Here is a 21462-nt window from a genome sequence, read left to right on the forward strand (position 1 = left end):
ATTTCGGTAAATGTGGCTGAAACGAAAATTTCCTCACTTGAAAGATTCATTAAATTGGACGCACAAGGACCACATAGCCTGAATCATGGGCGAGTAATTTATTACTAGCGGTAAATGGTACAACAATGTAACCGAAGACACCTACCTTAGAATCTGGAGTTTTGCGGGCTTGAGAGCGTATTATTATTCTAACGTGGGCCTTGTGGTGCACATAATGAACTAAGTAATAACTCGGAAAGTGCGGACAAGTTGCACTTGGAAGCGCGGGCGCTGGGTCGGCCAGAAAAAATGGATAACTAAATGAATAGATGTAATATTTACAAAGGAAGTCGAGATAATTTTAAATTAAGGAATTGAGATCAAAGCTCTACAGAAAATGAGAGTTTGATAAGCACTGAAGTCACGAAATGTTGTTTGAAATAACTGTCTGTGAGAACGTGCACAAAAACATGAAGTGAAGGAGAAAAAAAGCCAGGTGACAAAGTTTGTAGTCAGAGCAAGGTAATTATTTTGGAAAATAAGATAAATTCTTGATGTGTTATGCAACAAACATAACCCAACGTTGCAGAGCTACAATGCTTAAATGTGCCTTCGCAAGTTTTTTGGCAGGAGAAATAGTAATAAAAGAGAATATTTGCCCCTACTGGAAGTTGGATTTCCGGCACACAAAGACCCGATTTATTTACCAAACTGCTACTCTGGTTCTGGAATTTAAAGCAAGCATACATAATAATGACCCAGCTATTAGATTTCGGGCCGACCAGCACAGTGATTGCTATTTTTTTATGCGTAGCAACTGATGGCGAATGCGCCAGGCTTTAGTTGATAAGAACAACAGCCTGGACGTAATCGTGGTCATTCCATCTACATAACCCGCATCGTTCAGCGATATATGGATGCCGCCCTCTATTCGATAAAAAATCTAGGCTATAGAGACGTCATGCCGCCGTCGTAACGCCGTCATCGTTAGGTCGTACATCTATATATCTAATGGCATTTATGGCTCTCTTGTTGAGCGTGCCTCCCATTTTTTCCCCTTTTCTCTACCGTCTCATTAAGTGTGCGACTCCAATAGGAGGAACGTGCTGGTGCTTGTTCTACTGTTTACTGGCGTAACGGGTCTCTGCCGACGTTGCAACACCCGCCGTAAACACCAGGTCGCGCAAGCGCCGCACTTGCAGGTAGACATGCGGAGTGAAATGAAAGGCCTCTCTCTCCCTTTCTTCGTTGCCAGAAGAGCGGTAAGAAGACCAAGGTCCCGGTCGGCCTTGACTCATGGCCGCGAGCTGGACGCCCCACCAGCGTCGTGGCTTAAGGGGGGAATTAAATAGAAAGCGAGAGTCCGGGCCGCCGGGAAACGCAACCGGTCGGCGAGGCAAGATCCCGAGACACGCGCAGCACGTGTGTTTTGCCGCGCGGAAGGCCAGATCGACACGGAATGTCAGTGGGAAAGACCGTGTCGCAAGCGTCTTGGCGCCACCGGTAGTCTATACACCAGCTCTTCGAGCGAATCGTGTGATCGCGAGGAAGTGGCGTTTGGAAGACATCGTGTCCTCTGCCACACCAATGCGTGTCTGCTGCTGTGACCTGACGAGACCAGAAGATCCAGGAGTCGTATTGTGCGACGTTATTTGCCGGCGTGCATCGGTGTAGCGGCCTTGCTAACGGCGTCCGGTGTATGAATAATCGTTCTTTCGCATAGTGTACCATCGCCACTCGGATAAGTGAACGCCTTATTGAACAGTGCAAGAGGCTTACTTGTTCCGCTGGTGCTGCCGCCTTTTCGTGTATTCTAAGCATTTAGAGCACCTTGCGGTGCACGAAGATCTTCGATTTCCGGAAGTTTCATCTTGATTTTAGCAGCGCGCCGGGGACCGAGGACAAAGAAGGAAAATATGCGCACAAGACCATTCTTCGCACTACGCAACGGAGCATAGTCACCTGCGCTTGGACTACGCTCAAGAGAAGTCCCCGCGGCAACTTGTCAACGATGTCTCCCGTCAGAACGAATGATTTTCGTAAAAGAAACGCCCCTTGTGCGACGTACTCGGACTCTCGGCGAAGTGTCACCTGCGACGGCTGCGCTGTAGGCACTAAGCTTTTCGTATACGTGGTCCCTAAGTAGTTCGTTTGTGCTTTTCAAAGCGTCTGAGGTGTTGACATCAACAAGTGTTATTTTGTTGTCACCGCCATCGACTGCTGAACCGCCACTTCTACAAGCTGTGTCTAACGTGACGGCTAGATCCTGCTGGATTTCGTTCGGCAGTTACGCCAGTACCCTCACGTGTTGCTGCAAGAAGTGGGATTAACGCCTACGTCGTGAGTGCTGTATACCTGCGAATGGTGCGTCCCAAGCAGAGCCATTTGTGTTTTTTAGGGTAGCGGGAGGCGGATTAGGATTGCTAAATAACCTTCAGCGTCGACCACCTGCTTCCCCTATGTTCGCATGATTTTCCTCTGCAGTTTGCGATCGTTGGTGACGTCACCTACCACGTCAATTACTTCGTACGCCAGCGGACAGCGCACTCTGGGCGCAAACGTGAAAGCTTGCCACTACGGTTGGTTATTCAAGCACAGCGATTCGATAACATCGTAACAGCGAGTGGGAACAACGTGAGAAATGGGAGAAGTGATAACACCCAGCGCTGGCAAGGATGCGGTCGACTGCGCTTGTCCTGCGATGGAGGGCCCTCCATCTGTCCAGCCGCCGGTGCAGCCTCCCAGAAGAGATAGCGCCCCTCGCATCGACAGTGACAGGTCAGAACATTCAGCATTTTTGTTTCCTGGTTGTTAAGTAAACGCGCTTGATCAAGTCTTTAGGATGAAGCATATTTGTACTCGCTCGATGTTGTTGCTGCGGGTAAGTGCTTTCACGGGCACTGGACAATAGCTGTTTTAATTATACTTTCCTCATTGTTTTGTTCGCATATATGGTACTCTGTTCAAAATCAAGGCCCCGTTCAGACGCTAGTTCAGTACAATCCACGCGTGGCACTATCAATTGAAGGGATTATAAGGTGAATGCGCAAAATAAGAGGATTGTGCATTCGAGTCAGCAGTCTCCTTGACAGGAACAAAATAAGTTATCACCTTATCGACGTAGGATAAAAAAAAGGTGTTTTCAATGCGTGCATGCCAAAGTGATATCATTAGTTAGCACTGTGAAAGCCAACTGCTGCCTGCGAATTTTGTCAACCAGTGAATTCAGATCGTTTTGTTTGGATGACGTCTCTCGTTATTGTTTGCGAGCCGAAATTGCGCGGTTATCCACATCAGCGTTTGGCGACTGTTCATGCCCGTGAGCGTTGTAAAACGTTGACGGATGTCCGTCAGGAAAATACAGGCGCGAAAACCTTGATTCTGGCGCAGTGTGATCAACACGTTCACTTGGCAACTGTGATTAAGCATCAACCACGTTTCTCGTTTCTTTTGTTATCATTCCTGTTTTTGCGCCGCGCTCGCAACAGCCGGAACAATTTACTTGACTATCGCTGCTGGGCTGACAGGTTTTTTTATTTATTCATACTGTCAGCCCAAGGGCCAAGACAGGAGTTGCGGTTACATATCTGGCATGTACAAAGAACATTTGTGGAAACAAGTTTCACACTGTACGCTCAAGACGCACACTATATGGAAATAACAAAACAAAAACGCAAAAATATATCAGAATACATCCCGCATAGGTCACGGATAAGAAACATGTTCGAATACATCTCGTACACGTCACCAAAAAGAGAAAAAAGATTTCAAGTGATATAGTACATATTGAACATATAGATATAGTACATTGAACATATTCAACCAACAAGGAACAAGCAATTTGGTTACAAATATTTTGACAAAGCCTTTTCGAACCTTTGTAAATCGCAATGTTCAACTATGTATTGAGGTAATTGATTCCAGTCATCGATGCTCCGAACCAAAAACGAATACTTGAATAAATATGTTCTGTAGCTAAGTGGCGTGATATGTTTCGAGTGTTTTGTTCTGGGTGTGGTAAATGGCTGTAGTGCGATGTGTTCCTTTAGGTGAACCTTGTAGTCTCCATTGAGTATGTGAAAAAAGAATATCAGTCGATTATGTTGCATTTTTCGTTTCACCGTCACTAAACCGGCTCTGTCTCTAAGCTCACTAATAGACCGAGTTCTGGAATAGGAGTTGAAGATGAACCGTAAGGTTTTGTTTTGTAAACGCTCACATGCTTGCGCTATCTTCATTGTGATGCACTTATGTAGTTTACTTTTCTTCTCGCTCGTACAGCCTTCTATATGACCGCCACACAAATCTCTATACCTGCGAATTTATGGCTGTTCACAGTTGCGTGTATCATCACTTGAAGAGAGGGCAATATTGAAGTGAGTGAGTGAGTGAGTGGTAGTGGCTGGCGACTAGGACGTAAAAGGAGAGTGTACAGTATAATTAACACGAACGCAGTAATCTATTTAAGATGACCCCCCTTCCACGCTCTCCCCAACATAGTAACTAAGTAATGCCGTAGAAAGTTCGTGTTCCCTTAACGATAGCCACAACGGCTCTAAAATTGTTTTTTTTTTTTTACTGATAACCCCCTCACTTTGCTACAGCCTTTACGAAACACAGTGAAATCGTGTACTGTCGTTTGCCAGTCTCACCGCTTTGAACGCGTTGGGCAAAGCAAGGAAAAATATTATTAATCGCATACCACTGCCCCGTTCTTGGCGAAGTGCCAACCGAGAGCGCCGAGAAGTTATGCGAAATGCGGCTTTCAGGCAATTCTCTATTCGCGCAACGCGCACATGTCCGACAAATGAGGCACGATATCGCGCGGCGCGTGACGACACTTACAACACCTATAGAACGAATCTAACGCGACGTACGGACTGGGATCGATGCCAGAAATAACAGCGTGGGAGTATGGCTTGTTTACGAGACGACAGAGGTTGAAAATAACGAACAACTTTCAGTGGTTTTCGTTCAGTTTCTTATCATCCGAATATAAATGCGCGCGGGAAAGGTCAGACGTTCGCAGATGCGCACGTACACATAACTCGACACTATGAAAACACGTCTGAGCATGCGCAACTGTCGAACTTGATGAAATCGGTGGAAAGAAGTTTGGCGACTTGAGGTCACTGTGTGTTCTAAGACGCACTTCAAGAGTGGCGCAGTACCTAACGTTTGACGTTTGAGAAAGGTAGTGGTAATCCAGCTAGGATAGTGAAACGTGGTTCGTTAACTTTTTTTATGGATCACCAAGATAAGTTAAATGACCCTCTTCGAGAAGGTCATAAAGGCCGCGGAGGAGCTGTTTACGTGTATTTCGTCAAAAAAATATTAAGACAGTCACCGCAGCAAGTTTTGAGAGCGCGCCAACATTGCAAACTTCACGCTGTGCAACAATGCCTGAATGGTCTTTTTCCTTTGCGTTGTGTAGCAATGTCATGCCAGTCTGTTGTAATTTAATAAAGCTGGCACAGGTTTTCGATGATTTCTTTCATATTATAGCGCATTACAAGGCCTCGGTACCGTGCGGATATTATGAATCGTATGAGTAGAAAAAAAAAAGAAAAAAGAAGTGATGCATGTCTTCTATGCAACGAATTTTTCTTAGCTGAAACAACAGCTGCACTGACTGATTTAGAGATACTTTACTTTAGTAAAGAATATACTGACAGAATCTAGGAAACTCAGTGCGGGAGCACAGTTAACCGTAGGAGGCTTCGATGTCAGTTTTTAAGGGAGGGTTGCCTTCTTCGTATAGAATGGTGCGTCTTAGCTTCATCTTACCAACACATGCTAGCACGCCTACAATCCATCTGAATGTCCAGACACACGTCTCGTAAGCCTGCTTGCTTTCCATTTATACAAAATTTTACGCGCAGGAAGTTGGTAGCACGTGCGGATGCGCGTAGCGAGAAATGAATAAATCTTAAGACTAAAACTTCTAACACTGATAGTTTATGTGCTTGTAATCTTATCAGGGCAATTTAATCTTCAGTGATCGAATGTAGACGAGGTAACTGCGTCGCAGATCACCTCCGCAATTGCCAAGAAGAAATTACTGATAAAATGTGACACTGATGCAGGTATTTACCGTGGCACGAAGTGGGAGTTTGATTTCCCGCGCTTTATGCCGATCGCGAAGGCTCTCTGATTAAACGCGCACAACATGGGGACCCCGTGCTCGATGTGATAAACGCGGAGCTCAGATTAATCCAAGCGCAGCTCCATTACGTAGCTCATCGTAGCAATCAGACGTAGAGCAACACGCTGAGTGCCAGGCGACGTGTACAAACGCATAAAAGCAAGAGGAGTCACCGGAGTTTCAGAGCTTTCAATATCAGGGGAAGACCGTATGTGTGCAATGCTTGCTTTGCACTGGAATGCGTGCTACGGGGCAACGCTGGCCGGTACCTTGTAGCCCCGTACACACGCAGTTCATCGACTCTCAGGGAACTCAATCGCTCCATCTGCGCCGGGCTCGCTCTCGTACTTGTTCTCTCATTGCGCCAAACGCAGAACACAGATGTGTAATCCAAGGTCTCATCTTGCTTTTACACGCTTCCTGTGTTGTTCGCTTCAAGTAAACCTCCATGATAGCTGCCTCCGAACTCCGATAGGGTAGTATGCAATTAGCAAAACAAACAAACAAACAAAATCAGAGTTTGTTGATCTGTCCTTAGTCAATGTGTGCTCGATACTCTTGAAAAGATACTTCTCCCGAGTCTGTTTAACCTCTATTGCGCAGGGAGCTACTCGGACATGTCGTATTATTGCGGTGATTACGCTCGTTGAAAGCGAGCGAATTGGTTGTTTACTTAGCGTGCTTCGTGCACACGATTGTGTAAACATGTATTGCAACCTCACATTAAAAATGTCTGTGTGTGTGGTGGGGGCAGTGGTATGGTACTGCATCTGTACACCGTTAACTGATGTATTCAAAAAACAACTGTGTCTGCTTGTCGTTCCAGTTGTAACTTCTATATGTACTCGTGTATGTGCGTGGCATAGATTCAACTCAGAGTTGTTGATCTATCTGACTTTGTCACCTGAAAGTGCGTCCCCCCCCCCCCCCCCTTCGTGATCCGCCCATGTATAGCATCAACGTCAGTTACCGTTCTTTCACAGCAGACGTAAAGACAGACGTCCAACGTTCAACGCGACACTGTTCAAACTAAAGAACAGGCGGCAAGAGTGTCATTTAACTGTACATGTAAATCAGAAGCAGGGAAACACGGTGCATGCTGTGTGTAGTTAACACTCACTAAATAAAAATAATAAAACAAGTCCGCCCTTCATAATTAGCATTGCCGTATGTAATCCTTAGCTCTTAGACCATTAAAGAAAATTATATGTTTAAACGCAGGTGTTTTCATAGGTTTTACCACGCAGTGTTTATAACTTCTTAGCATGAACTTTTCGCCATAATAACTCACCAACTTGTCACCTCACTAAGTAATTACGAGAAGTGACGTTCGCTCTACCTCATGCTTCAAAAATGCCGTTTCTCACTGTGCATTTGTGTGGTTGCACAGTTGAATGTTTTTTTTTTTCACGTAGCTGTGCATCACAAGGTATAGTCACGCGAGATTTCTTCGGTTTTAAAACACCGGTCCTTTATCTTCGCTGTTCTGGCCAGACGGGTGCAAGGAGGCGCATACTTACAATCCACCATAGCACGTGCGTACCAGTGGCAGTTATTTTTCTCCTTTTTCTTTTTTTTTGTGTCTAAGACGGGGTCATGGCATTGCACGCGCTGCGCTGCCCAGACTAATTTATCGCGGGTCGCTTTTGAAATCCGCGACCACCGTTGACAAGGCGGCGATATCGTTTTCTTTTTTTATTTAGCCTCGTGTATAAAAGACGCGGGTCATCCCCTCTTATACACGCACGGAGGTTCGCCACGCGACACAAAACCCCCTGAGCACATAGGCATGCATACAGTGGACTGCTGCGATGTTTCTCCACGCCGTCCTGGCTGTTCGCCTTCTCGTATGACGGCTGCAATCCATCAGCGTCCGCAAAAGCCCACGCCGAGAAAACTGGCCACGCTATCGTGCGCGAGGCATGCATGCGAACAGCGCGACAAACACGGGCAGCTCGCGCTGCAGTGAGCGAGTGCGGCTGGGCACGATACGTACAAGTCTGGGCCGATACCTCTCTGCGGGGACGAAACTCTTTATTGTTGCGAACCCGACGGCGACAGTGTACTTCGCTTCTGTGGAAATGCCTGCTCTACAACCGACCCCGGTTTGGTGCACCCTGCCTTTCGCGACGACAGCTGACAAAGCGTCCGCTTTCTTTTCATATTTATACCCGTGTGCAGACACAAAAGAAAACACTTTCGCATCCATGTACTTCGCAATGAAGTGGGTTAGTCTATAGACGCATCGAAAAGGATCGCAACGCAGGGCCGCACTCCCCTTTTATGCATACACGAACAGTATTTCACTCTTTTGCCCCACCGTGACCCGAAACTACACTTCTCAGTATACGAATATTTGAAAAAAAAAGACAAAAGCTAGAAAGAAAGAAACCCAATTCCAAGAAGAAGCGGTAAATGATACCCATTTCTGTAGAGTAGCGCCCATTCCCAGAGCGTATTTTCGGGATCGTGTTGTAATCATTGATGGATTGGACGATATCCAATCGCGATAGCAACGTCTATACAGTGACGAGAACACAAATGACTGCTTGAATAGCTTGTCGAAATTTAGAGTGCTTCCGAGTAAGTAATAAAAAAACACGCGCCCTGTTTGTTTGTTTCTTTGTTTTTACGTTTAAACCGACCTGACGCGCATGCACTGGCCACCTTGTGGCTGTCGATGGAAACTTTTTACAATCAAGCGCGACTATGCAAAACCCGTTGCGTCTTCTAAACCTTTTCTTTTTTCTTTTTTAGAAGCGAAGCTCCTTAGGGCGTGGGCTGTGCGTCCCCTGTAGCCTGTATGTAGCCACCTCTAGTTTAGTTCTTGCAGTGTTCACTAGATGGCGGTACCGTCCCCTGTATGTAGCCACCTCTAGTTTAGTTCTTGCAGTGTTCACTAGATGGCGGTACCGTCTCCTGTATGTAGCCACCTCTCGTTTAGTTCTTGTAGTGTTTACTAGATGGTGGTACTTGTAGCTGATGATGAAAAGATGCAAGATGTTATAAACTAGAAAGCGGTACTTGTAGTTGATGAAAGACGCGAGATCTTATAAAATAGGAATGATGTTACATATGGCGCGTGTCATTGGTTGAAGGCAATCGTTCGATTTAGTGCGGCGACGTACGCTAGGGGAGCGATGTAATAAAATCGAGTGGGCAAAATGTACAGAGGATTCATGGTTTACCAGGTTTACCTCCGGAGCTTCGCCCACTCATCATCATTCACTTCGTGGATATGGCGGAATTTTTTCCCTGCAGTTGAATCGAATGACACTGTAAGAGTGTCAGCCTGCTCTAGTTTTAGTTTTATTTGTATGTCAAGTTTCGGCAACGTACGGAAGATGCTATATATAGACTACGTATGCAAATATAGACTACGTATATAAGAGAACTTACCTTTGGTCTGCTGTATACATCAAATATTTGAACATTTAATTTGATCGCGAAGCTTTACAAACAAAATATTAGTCCACCCCATGCACACAAGACATAAAAAAGATACGTATCGAAGGAATTGGGCAAGTCCCACTACTTTAGAATTAACCCAGTGATAAGCACTGGGGCCGCACATTTCAGCTTTTAGGTTAACAAATGTAGGGAGTGTTTGGACGGTAAATTTTTTTTCCGAGTGTCACATCAAACTTCATTTTTCACCACACAGCGTAGAAGAATCAAGTAGGCAAAGTTGCTCTGCATTTGTTGACATCTTCTGAGCAGCTCATATAGAACAACGTAGCGGAGCGAATGAAGCGAACCCCGGTCAGATTAAAACTTCTATCCAAGACTCGTCACTCCTGCGAATTTGCCTTCTCGCCATCTCATTGCTCGTGCTCAGTATACAGAAAAGTGGCGCGGGGCGTTACAATATACTACCATGAACCCGTGAACTGCACTTATTTATAGAGTCGCGGATCGCTGTTCACTTCAATTCGGATTAAGGGACAGCGCGGCTATTGTTCTTGAGATATAATCCTTCACGATCGCTGCGTACGCCAGCGGCTAAGTATAAACTATGTTTTAGACGCAAGCTTTGGGGGCATCCGTAAAACTATGATGACATTATAGTTGACGCGGGATTACGCCAAGCATATTTCTGTATAGACTTGAATGAGTCTCTTGTGGGGCTTTAATGCACCTGAAAGGTGTGCCTGAAAAGGGAGGAAGAATAGAAGATGAAAGGATTATAAAGAACACAGTATCAAGGAGCACAGTCATCATAACAACGCGGTGATCCAAGAAAATATGGGAAACACAGTGATCCACACGGAAAGTACAAAGGGCTTGATAACGAATGATGCCGGTTTGCAACTCAGTGACAGCGTTGGGAAAATGGTGGAAAGCTGGAAATGAAATCTTGACGAAGGCTTGTACTTTGTGTATCGCCTTCAGCAAGACACATGCAACTGCTTCTCACGCTGAGACAACACGACAACACAACCTTACAAATTCAAGGTGATATGCCATGAATTCACCGCTGCGAAATATGTGCCAGCGAATGACCGTCTTTTGTGACTTTCTGAAGAGCTGTAGGGCAGTGAAGCTCTCTTCGTCGCTTGGTGCGAGTTAAAAAGGCACTGACGCCAATTTTTCAAGCGGAGTTTACTACGCAACACAAGTGTCTTGGGAACAAAGGCTACTCGGAGAAAAGGCGAAGCTAGGTAAAGCTGATGTGGCATTGTATTTTGACATTAAATTCAATTTTCGCATGGCGTGCCCATTCACATCGAGACTACAGCTTGGCTTCAGGTGACAATATCAATTCTGGTGACTTCGTTCGCCAGTATACGGGTATTTGGGATGACGTCAGATACCGGAACGTGGCCTCTTGCACGTCGCCGACGTCAGCAACAAAGCCGTGGAAAGAATCCGCCGTAATGTCTGTCTGGATATCTTGCGAGAGAACGTGACAAGAAGCTGATACCATGCCAGTTACGTCAATCTGCAGTAAGATCAAGAACTAAGTTTTTAAAATCGCAGTGTAGTACATTTTCAGGGCATACTCACGCTTACCAGTGCATTTTTTAGGCTCATTTGGGCTTTTCTGCGCCAGATAAGAGGCCAAGCAAGGCTTGGCTTTTCACCTGACAAAAAAAAAAATCTATTTTTGTGTCAGTACCCCTTCAATGTTAGACTTCAAGATAAACAAAGCAGCACTATGACAAGTAGCATAAATCCAGAAAAATCGCAATGGTATACACACATCTTGCAAGGCGGCCATTTTTTTAATGTAGGTTTTATTTTTATGTATATATATCAAAATCATGTTCTGAAATAAAATTGAGAAACGAGCTTGTGTTGCCAGCTCACGTAATTCCATTGTTCTAGAAGCGCAGTTCCCTAAGCTAGTAAGGAGTAAAAGAAGCGCAAATTAGACGTAACGCAGTGAAGGAACACATAGGACAGCTGCTCTTTGTTCCTTCGCTGGTTCACATTTATTCGGCGATGTTTTTAAAACCTTTTACATTAAAATGTTTGTTTCAGTGCTCTCTGAAACAGGTCGAATGGCGGTTGCAATTTCAAAGCCTATCATATGCAGCGGAGTGGTATTTAACGCTGGTATGGTACAAACTAAAAGTAAACAGGGATTCATAAAACGTTGACTGTGCTGTACTTAACTCTCTATCAAATTAAATATGCAATGCTTGAAAGATAAATCTCGGGGCTCTTGCAAGTAGTGACCCCCAGGCTGAGCGTAAATGGGGATCAGGTTCTTGTGACCACCCTGTGGTTTATGCTTGCGATAACAGTGAGACATTTATTTATTTATTTAGAAAATACTGCGCTCACTGAAGAACAGGCAGGTGGGAAACATTAAAATAAACAATGTATGCAAACATCAAGAAAAAAATTGCAATAAACGCATTTGAAAGAATACGAAATGTGTGATACAAGAAATGTAACAAAGATATAGCAACTTCTATATAAGAATAAATAATGGCAAAAACGAAGTGACGCCTTAAAGCACGAAGAAAAATAATGTACACATACGCACATCCAAATTTATACATTTAGAAACGCCTGAAGTATTACAAGTACTCAAGACTGAAAATCTGAAGGAGTAATATTGCATGAAAGCAAGGCACAGACATTATAACAACCGCTAGAAGTATAGTAGAGGTGCACCTATGTCATGTTTTGGATGCTCCGAGCAATGCTTTCTCGAAGTCATCACATGAAACGATATCAAATGGTAAGCTATTCCATTAAATAATTGTTCGGGGAAAGAAGGAATTTTTAACGATGTTAGTTTCAGTGGAGTATGGGAGCAGGTTATGATTGTGTTGTATTCGCCAGACGCACATAACAGTCGAATTTAAGCTCCAGAAACAAAACCCACGTTACATACATACGAACGAGTTTAGGAAGGTGACGTTCCTAGTGAAAATATTTGGGGCTTCCCAAAACCTAGACGTGATTATGAGGGACGTCGCAATGGAAGGCTCCGGAAACTTAGGCCATTTGGGGTGTTTTTTTAACGTGCATTTACATTGCACAGTTCACGGGCCTCTATGATTTGTCCTCCGTCGAAATGCGACCACCACCGCAGAGATTGAGCTAGCGACCTTCGGCTCAGCAGCCGAGCACCCTAGCCGCTACACTACCACGGCGGGCATATGACGCTCTTGTCAGGCTTGCCGACAGAGTTTATCGTCTCCATTAATCACCTAATCCTCACATCCACTTCTGATCGGACGGGTCTGTCGATTCTGGATTAGGGGCTGTAGAACGAATTTCTTCCTGAAACCTTTTTTTTAAATAACTTCCTTTTTACATGTTCTCATATTTTATGTAACTAATCATACGCCTCTGGAAACACCCCCCCCCTTTTTTTTTTTAAATTTTGAACCGTTTTATCTTTTCGGAAACATCTTTTGTTCGTTCCCTGGCTCTCGCTGCGTGAGCCTTCAGTGACATCCACATGCCGTTACACCGGACACCAGACACGCGACGTGCTCAGGCTACTGACAACTTGTGGACAGAAAAAAAAAGCAAGACTCCTCTCCTCCCTCCGTCTGCTCTGAGAACCGCGCTGCCGTCAGGTAAATTCACGTGAAGTAAAGGAGAGATCAATGGATCGATCAATGTTCGAGGGAAACCAGGTGGATGCGGCAGTGGACAGGCAAGCTCAGGCCGGTCGTTGATACCAGCGGCGTCGACTACGCCTTTTCAGCCATCGCTGCTGTGACAGCTCAGCTTTAAATGGAGCAGACACGGGCCGTGATTCTACTACCTACCTGAGTGTCCTCTTTTCACTATACCCCCGCCCCAACTTTCCTCTTCATCGACGGGACGGGCGAGATGTTACTTAGGGGAGGATCGGCGGCGGAAGCCTGAGTGCCCATTAAGGTGAGGAGCGTGTGTTTTACGAAGAGGTGGTCGTCCGACCGCCTGTGCGTCCATCGTTAATACCCGATCCTTTTAACCCAGTGTCGACGCTCTGCAGTGCATTACGTTCCGTAAAGATCTGATTAATCTTGTCACAAGTGGGCTTTAGCGGATGCGGCTGCGAGCTTGCGGCTTTGTTTGCGTCGACTAATTATGGACCAGGTCCGGACAGTCCTTAATGATACTAACAAAAGAAAATATAGATAAAGAGAGAAAGATAACGTAAAGGATGCGTTGGATGTCAGAGTTGTCAAAGTGATGGCAAAACGTTATGTTGATGACATGTTGTCACCATTCGCTTAGCGCCAGAGAAATTAACAAGTGGAAGGATATATATAGATAGATAACGGTGGCATCTGCGGAGTTGAGTGATTGCTTTATCACCTGGCTTGCTGCTCCATATATCCGGTGATGACTATGATCACAGATAGATACAAGTGGTACGTGCAGTCACAAGTAATGTAGACAAAATGGCCAAAAGATGTAGTATAAGCTATAGCATAGGAATTGGACATTGTATAAAATGTATTCGTTATAGGTGAACAATCGAAGCAGTGCTTTGTTTTTGTTAACCTTCCGAGTAACATGAAACATGGTTTTCAATATTAAGTCCCCTCTCACCTACGTAACCCGTATGGTTTCTTTAAGACTGCAAATGCGCAAGCTATAGGCTCTCCCACTGGATTTAGAATAAGGCTTGGTGAGGAATCGACCAATGCTAATTAGTTTTCATCTTGCTGTTGCCAATACACTGAAGTGCGGCACTTTTGGATATTATAGAAATGCCGAACACCTGTCACTCATTTGCCCTTAGTGCGAAGTACTACAGATCTTCTTACAGGTCTGCTTAAGACATTGACTGAACTCATCCATTTTTTTTTCACGAGTAAAATAGCTCCTTTGAGCGCACACGCACACGTACACGCACACACACGCACACGCACGCACACACGCACACACGCACACGCACACACACACACACACACACACACACACACACACACACACACACCTTACCACACCACACCACACACACACACACACACACACACACACGCACATGCACACTATCGCTAAAGCTATCGTCACCACTTCGTTTTCGCTCTAAATTTGCATTGGCGCTTCCGCAATATCTTGTTTTGATGTGTTGCGAACGCAAAGCCCCGAGAGAGAGAGAGAGAATAAGAATAGAACAAAGGCAGGGTGGTTAATGAAGGCTTATCCAGGTAGGCTACACTGCACAGGGGAAGGAGAATGAAAGTTATTGAGGAGGAGGGAAAAGCCGCTGTGCCAGCTGACGTTTATGATGGTTCCGCGTTTGCCATCACTTCGAAAAAAATCAGTCCAGTATCTTTAAAAAAATATACTCAACAGCGCTTTCGGTGCCTTTCAGAACTTTGATGGGCGGCTACACGGGCTCAACATCTCGACCGTTGAAGTGCTTCTATCCACTTATGTAGAGCAGTGTGGTGGTGAAGCCTCTCGTTTGCGCATGTCGAACAGTATACCACAAAGGATGTCCACGATGCCAGTGCTGCAATAATAACCATATATCCCATGTAACTTCTTTCGTGTGCTACTACTGAATGACACTGCTTCTTTTCTTCACGTTAGTGGGCTCTTGTGGGACATTGTCTGGCTTGCGTCACAAATTGCCTCGCAGGGTGCACTAGATTACTGACCGCACTTGTCTGTCATTTCCGCCTGGTCAAAACTGGTATATTCTTGCTCAGCACATTTCGTCGTTTATTTCTTTGTTTATCTCGCTGTTTCCTTCATCCGTTTCAATTAAATCGAAGGCATTAGTTTGTAACGTCCCTTGAAACACTGTACTTATCATACCAACGCCGGCGAAGCCAGATACTTACGCTGAGCGTTCAACCCCGTTTTCGAGGAAATGTAAAAAAAAATAAATAAAGTAAAACTGTCGCGAAAGCAATAGAAAGAGAGAAAAAATAAAGACGAACTGTTGACGAATTGCGCAGAGTGACGTTTTTCAGCTTAAAAAAAAAAATGGGAACTGCTGCTGTATTTATTACTGTGTCACTGTTGTGACGTCTTTTGCTTTCTTTTTTTGATGAGATTTAACGTACTTACTATGTACGCTATTTTAATCACGGAGTGGTGGCGTTTTTATGAACGCCGGTTCTTAAACGCAAGCGCCTACTAAGCAAAAGATCTCGCCAAATTGTATAACACTGAAAACAGAACGAGTGAATCGACTGAAAAATTAACTTGCACTGCGTAACATCATGGCCTGAGCAAGACTGCTTATTAAGATAATTACGTACACGAAACGATATGGAGCGGATGCTGAGACTTCGATTCGTATTTATTTATTTCAGACAAAGACAAGTAATATGTACATTTGCCCTGTCTAGGAGGAGTGACAAAAAGGCACAAGTGCCTGACTGGGTGTCACACCCCTTTTTAGACACACACAACTCAAAACATCAGTGGCAGTTATCTAAGCAAAATACACAAGGTTACATATAGTATACATATTTTGGCCAAACATACACAGGATTTTCTACATATATACATTGTTCTATATACATATGAAACAGAAAGATTTTCTATATACATATACAGTATAAACTGCAGCAAGGTAAAAAAAGAGAAAAAAAGAAAAAAGAAAAAGAAAAAAATAGAAAAAAAAGAAAACGGAATTATTCTTGTATTGATAGGAGATATGCAGTTAACTTTCTTTTAATCGCTTCTTTCTGTTCATTTTCTTATAGCATATTGCTGGTGGATTGTATAGTAGGTCACAGTTTAGAACGAAGGAAAAATAAAAAGGAAGTCGAGGCAGATAATTCCTTTTGTTCAGCATTACAGCAATTTTTATGTCACAGCTACGACCCATCTCGGCGAGCAGTGTTCTTTAAAATATTAACATATAAGCAGGTGAATTCCCAAGAGGAATGGAATGCAGCCGTTCGCGAACCCCGAAGATGATCGGTACACCGGCTAATGCGACAGGTTGGTGCTCGCTCTGGTCTGTCTGTGGCTAAAGAGACCTTATGAAACGCACATCTTTTTTTTTTTAACTTTAGAAACTACTGACAGTCCGTTAGATAAGTTGGTGGGTGCAGCGAAACAATCACACACCCGAGCCTTCTCTGTTAGTGCGCCTGATTCAACTCCAAAAGAGTAGGCCTCTCAGCCTTATTTAACCGCCCGGACTAACGTCCTCTCACATGGAACAAAATCCTAGGACACTGGATTGCCCTACCTTCAACACGAGCCGCTTTGAGGGCATTGTAGCCGCTTCTGCGACAAAGCCGACTGAGTGGCACGGGGCGAACGTTCAACAACCTGGGATCCCCCCTAACAGCGGCGGTGTCTATATAGTATCTCGATGGTCGAATGCGTTGGCTCCAAGAGTGGGGGGAAGTGGGTTGAAATCCAGCGGATGCACGACGCCGTGGTTTATGTGGGAATGTGTGGAACATTCCCATCATTGAGCCACAAAGAGGCCGCCGGGCATTTATACTGCTTCCGGTGAGACATCGAGCCTGATTCATTCTTGATGAAAGAGAATCACGTGGCTGTATAGCAAGGCACCGGATTTATTGCTGCACGTAGGAGTGGGCTAGTCAGCATTTTTATTTTAGTTATTTTCCTGTCCGGGTGGCGGAGAGCTTGAGATGGGGTGAATGTTCGCAGACAACGTTGGTGTGCAGTACTTGTTCAGACATCCGTGACTTTGTACATTGTCCTCACAGATTCTTATTCTGCCCTTCGAATATTTTTATGCCTCTTTTGCCTTCTGCAAGTACAGGGTATACAAAATCAACTCTTTCTGGTTAGCCACTCGGCTTTTTCTTTTTGTTTATTTCTCCCCTTTTAGTACTCTCAACCAGAGAAGCATCTCAGCATTCTAAGCCGCAGCAGCACGCTTTATATGCCTTCTACAACATCGTCACTGAGCGTTATTACAAACACATACGTCAAGCACAGGAAAGCTGACATGGCGCCCCTCGATTTTTCAGTGCAACGGATGTTCTAAAACATTTTTATACAGGGCAGGCTAGGAAGGCGCAGGAACATATGAGAATAGGTTTTTTTGCTGGAGAATTTTCAGCGTCCGTATTTTTCGGCTCAGAAGAGGAGGAGCAGCGTAAGCTCAGCCATCTCTCTTCGTCAACGATGTCGGTTTTGAAGCAAAACAAGTTCATCTGCGAAACAACAGATTCTAAACCTTTGGTCAACTCTGCTGTCACGAAATCTGGGCTTCGAATCGTCATTAATGTACGGGTAGCTTTAGAATGCGGATCGCCGCAGTCGCATGGTCTCGTAGTTGTATCGTTGAGTAGGCGTTGGGTGCATCGCGATAGTTAAGTGGTGAGTAATGACCAGTCTGGCAGGTCTGTAAATGTTCTAGACGAAGCAAACCACAGTGCTGTATCTGCGTCTGCTTGCGGCGAATATTGAGAATAAGAAAAAAAAAAGAAATTGGTGAGCAAGGGTGTTTCAGCTCGACAATCGTGAAACCTGGGGAGGGGCCAAGCACGCAGTGTTTGGAGACATTTCTCATTTCGAAGCACTGGTAAGGCCAAGCCTGAAATCGAGCATGCAGGGAAGGGTTTTCCCGCTCCATTAAGGTCGCTGGAAAACTGCACAGGAATGCAGCTTACCATGATGATGATGATGATGATGATGATGATGATGATGATGATGATGATGATGGCCTAGTTGGCAGGCTCACGCCCACTGTGAAACTTTTCTTTTTTTCTTCTTTGTCGTCGTCTTAACGTTTTTTCTATATTTCTTTACTACTTTCGTACGTACCCTGTTTCAGATCTCCCCGGCGTGTAGGGAAGGGTGTGTCAGCTCCTACTAATGTCGCCGGCTGTTTGTTGGGCTGACTGAAGCCCTCTTAATATTTAGTGGACGGGTGGTGTGTAGTGGAATATACACAAATTCTGTGGCGTGTACCCGTTTATGACGGACCGTTACTACATGACACACCGTCACCACAGTAGACGCCGACAAGCCAATACTCTACGGAGCTTCGAGCCTAATATTTATTTCTACACTACGTTTTACCTGGAATGGGTTCTGCAAGAACAATCATTTCCGCACGAGAATGAATAGCTCAAGGATATCTAAAATTATCAAATCTGTCAAGGCACATAAGTGCATGAATTAGGTGACTACTTCTAGAAAGGATGCATGCAAATATTTTTTTGTATAGGGTACGCCACTCCTCGGATTGACCTGATTGCTTCTCCAGTCATGAAGTTTTCAATGTTTAGCTAATTATTTTCTTGTGCACAAAATAATGCCTCTAATAAAATAAGAATGGTAGTGAACATGCTATACGGAGTTGGGAAAAATGAGACACTTATACTCAAGTCACAGATAATATCAACTTAGTTCCCAGACGTCAGATGAGCTTCTATGGTGCTCTGCACATTGGCAATGAAATGACCAAGCGTCTTGGCAATTTGTGTCTTGATGTATCGCTCTCGTGATATAATAAGACTGCTTTATTCAGCTACGTAGAATACTTTGGTTCCTTCATTTATTTGTGATGTTTAATGTACGAGAGCTACCGAAGCTACGGAAGCCGTCTCGATGAATAGTTTCGAAATATTTCGCTCTTACCCCCGCAGTATTCTATAACGGCCGCTAACATCATGCAGTGAATGGTGCCGTGAAGAAGTTATACTATGGTGCACTGAAACATAGTAAATCATTACTGTTGAAAGGTATCCTTCGATGACCATCAAACTCGTACATTAAGCCAACAAAGATAACTGTTTGAAGCTTCTGATTATGCAGTTCAGGGTAGGTTTTAGGGATTCCTACATTACGTGAAGCTTGCACATACCGTTGCGGCATTTTTGGCGAAAAGAAATGCATCCTTTAACGGTTTTTTTTTTATCATCACGTCTGGCGCTAAAACAGGCAAAAATCTTCAGATATATCATTAAATGTTGTATGTCTCCATTGGGAGACAACATAAGCTTCACCCGCAGCCTCAGTAACGTTAGTGAAGAACAACGTTATGCACTAACTGCAATGAGCAATAAAGTCACCACCAGTGTCATTTGATCCGCCAAGGAAAAATAGCTTCGCGCCTGTGTCGTCTCATAAATATTGACGCTGTCGAAGCCTCCAAGAATTTTGAATGTTAACATGTGAATGCATTAGCGTTCACAGAGCGTGAATTTGTAGAGGAAAAAAAGAGAGAAAAAAAGCTATAGTGGCATGCGCCCTCATTTTCCGAAGAAGCGCGCATGTGCGAAGAAACAAAATATAGAAAGAAAAGCTGGACTTCAAGCAAGTAAAACCTATATCGATTGCAGTCAATGTCAAAACTTTTAATAGGCAGACCCGGGTCTATAGATCGGGTGAATGTGTATCTGGAAAAAATCCGCGTATACCTACCAAACCTAATGAAAATAACAAAAACAAAAATAAACGCAAAATGAAAATGAAACAACGACTTATAACGAAACGCCACGCTGTGATGATGCCGTAGAAGCTAAAACAGAGAAACCATCTTTAATATATTTTCTACAATTTTTCATTATTATTCACCCGTGGCTTCTGAACTCTAAGGTATCTCGCAAAGACAGTTCCAAGAACAACCTTGTTATGTGTCTTCGAATTTTCTTTCGCTCCGACTGATTTTCACGGCACCGCGACTTGAGGAAACCCCCGTCAAAACAGCAAACAAGTCAGCTGTATCGTTGTATTTCGTATGAACGCTACATAAAAGTATATATTCACCCCCGTATTTCACCAAAAACAATACCAAGCAAAAAAAAAAAGATCGTGTGTGCGTGTTGCTCGCATTGAAATTCGTTACTCCGAGAAATCTCTCTCTCTCGTCTGAGACCCTTAATTTATTATCTTTTTTTTTTCGAGAACGTCGCCCCACAGAACTACGAATCAGTGAGGAAAAATATGATGCTGTCGCTGTGGGCCATATCGATTGGTGGACTCCCCCCACTTTTTTTTCTCCCAGTCGAACCCTTACAAGAGGCCATGACCGCACACGCGCCTTCCTTGTTTATTTCAGGTGCGGGGCCCGGGTGTGGTGGTCTTGTTCTTAACGGAGTCCCGAACTTTCCGCTTCGTGCCCTCTCTGAGCATCGCACGCGAGGCAATCATGTTAGCGCCCACTTCTTCGGTGTATACCGTGCTTTCTCCCCCATCTCCCCCTTTCTTTCGTGACAGCCATGCATATCGGCTAGGAGCACAACGATGTTTGCCCTCGCGAGGCATCAGGCGACCTCGCGTTCTGGCATCCATATCGAACCATCTATGCCAAGAATCGATGTTTGTCCCGCGTTTGCGACTCCGTGACGAGTTTCTCGACCGATGAGGAATACGAAATTAAATTTCGGTCGTGCACTATACTGTCTACACTGCGCTGTATGAATTTCAGAACATGGGCCTACACAGTCGCTCTGGGAGGTGGTGCTGTGGGTTGTTTTTTTTTTTTCTTATGAACACTTTTTCTCAAAGATCTATGCGTGTGAGCAAAAACAAGTGAAGTTATCCGCGACGGTAGGTGGAAGTGTCAGATTTGAAGCCTACCTGCTAAAATTATGGAATTATGCTCTAAAAATTTTCACGTCCTTGCCACCTTTTGTGCCTCGGGAGTCATTAAGAGCAACAGACTGTATTCTAAGAGATGATTGGCGAGCGAGGTGGAGGCAGGACGTTCGGAGGGTAGATGAGATTGATAGGTTTACGGGGATAATTAGCCCGCAGGATTCATGGCACCTGGTTGGTTGGCGAAACGTGGGAAAGATATTGGCCCAGGTGTGGGCGTAGCTAGGCTGATGGCGCGGCCAGCCTCACACGGCATTGCATTCAGCCGTCGGGTGCCCCCGCTTAGTGCGTGCTAAATTTGAACCCTATATAGGGTACCAAACAAAACGCTCTTCTCCCTTATATAGTGCTATTGCCGCTGGTATCTTTTAAAG

At 44.5% G+C, this 21462-nt stretch overlaps 1 protein-coding gene across 1 annotated transcript in view; it reads left to right on the plus strand.

Annotated features, from left to right (window-relative positions):
• The first annotated feature begins 1291 nt into the window (after window positions 1-1291).
• The window catches only part of Nos (Nitric oxide synthase), a 421671-nt gene continuing 401500 nt past the window's right edge, over window positions 1292-21462 (plus strand). The window contains exon 1 of the mRNA XM_075889681.1: window positions 1292-2757. Within this exon, the coding sequence (XP_075745796.1) occupies window positions 2621-2757 (137 nt within the window). The 5' untranslated portion in view covers window positions 1292-2620. The remainder of the gene's footprint in view (window positions 2758-21462) is intronic.

Source organism: Rhipicephalus microplus, chromosome 3 (genome assembly GCF_043290135.1).
Source record: "Rhipicephalus microplus isolate Deutch F79 chromosome 3, USDA_Rmic, whole genome shotgun sequence".
Lineage (NCBI taxonomy): Eukaryota > Metazoa > Arthropoda > Arachnida > Ixodida > Ixodidae > Rhipicephalus > Rhipicephalus microplus.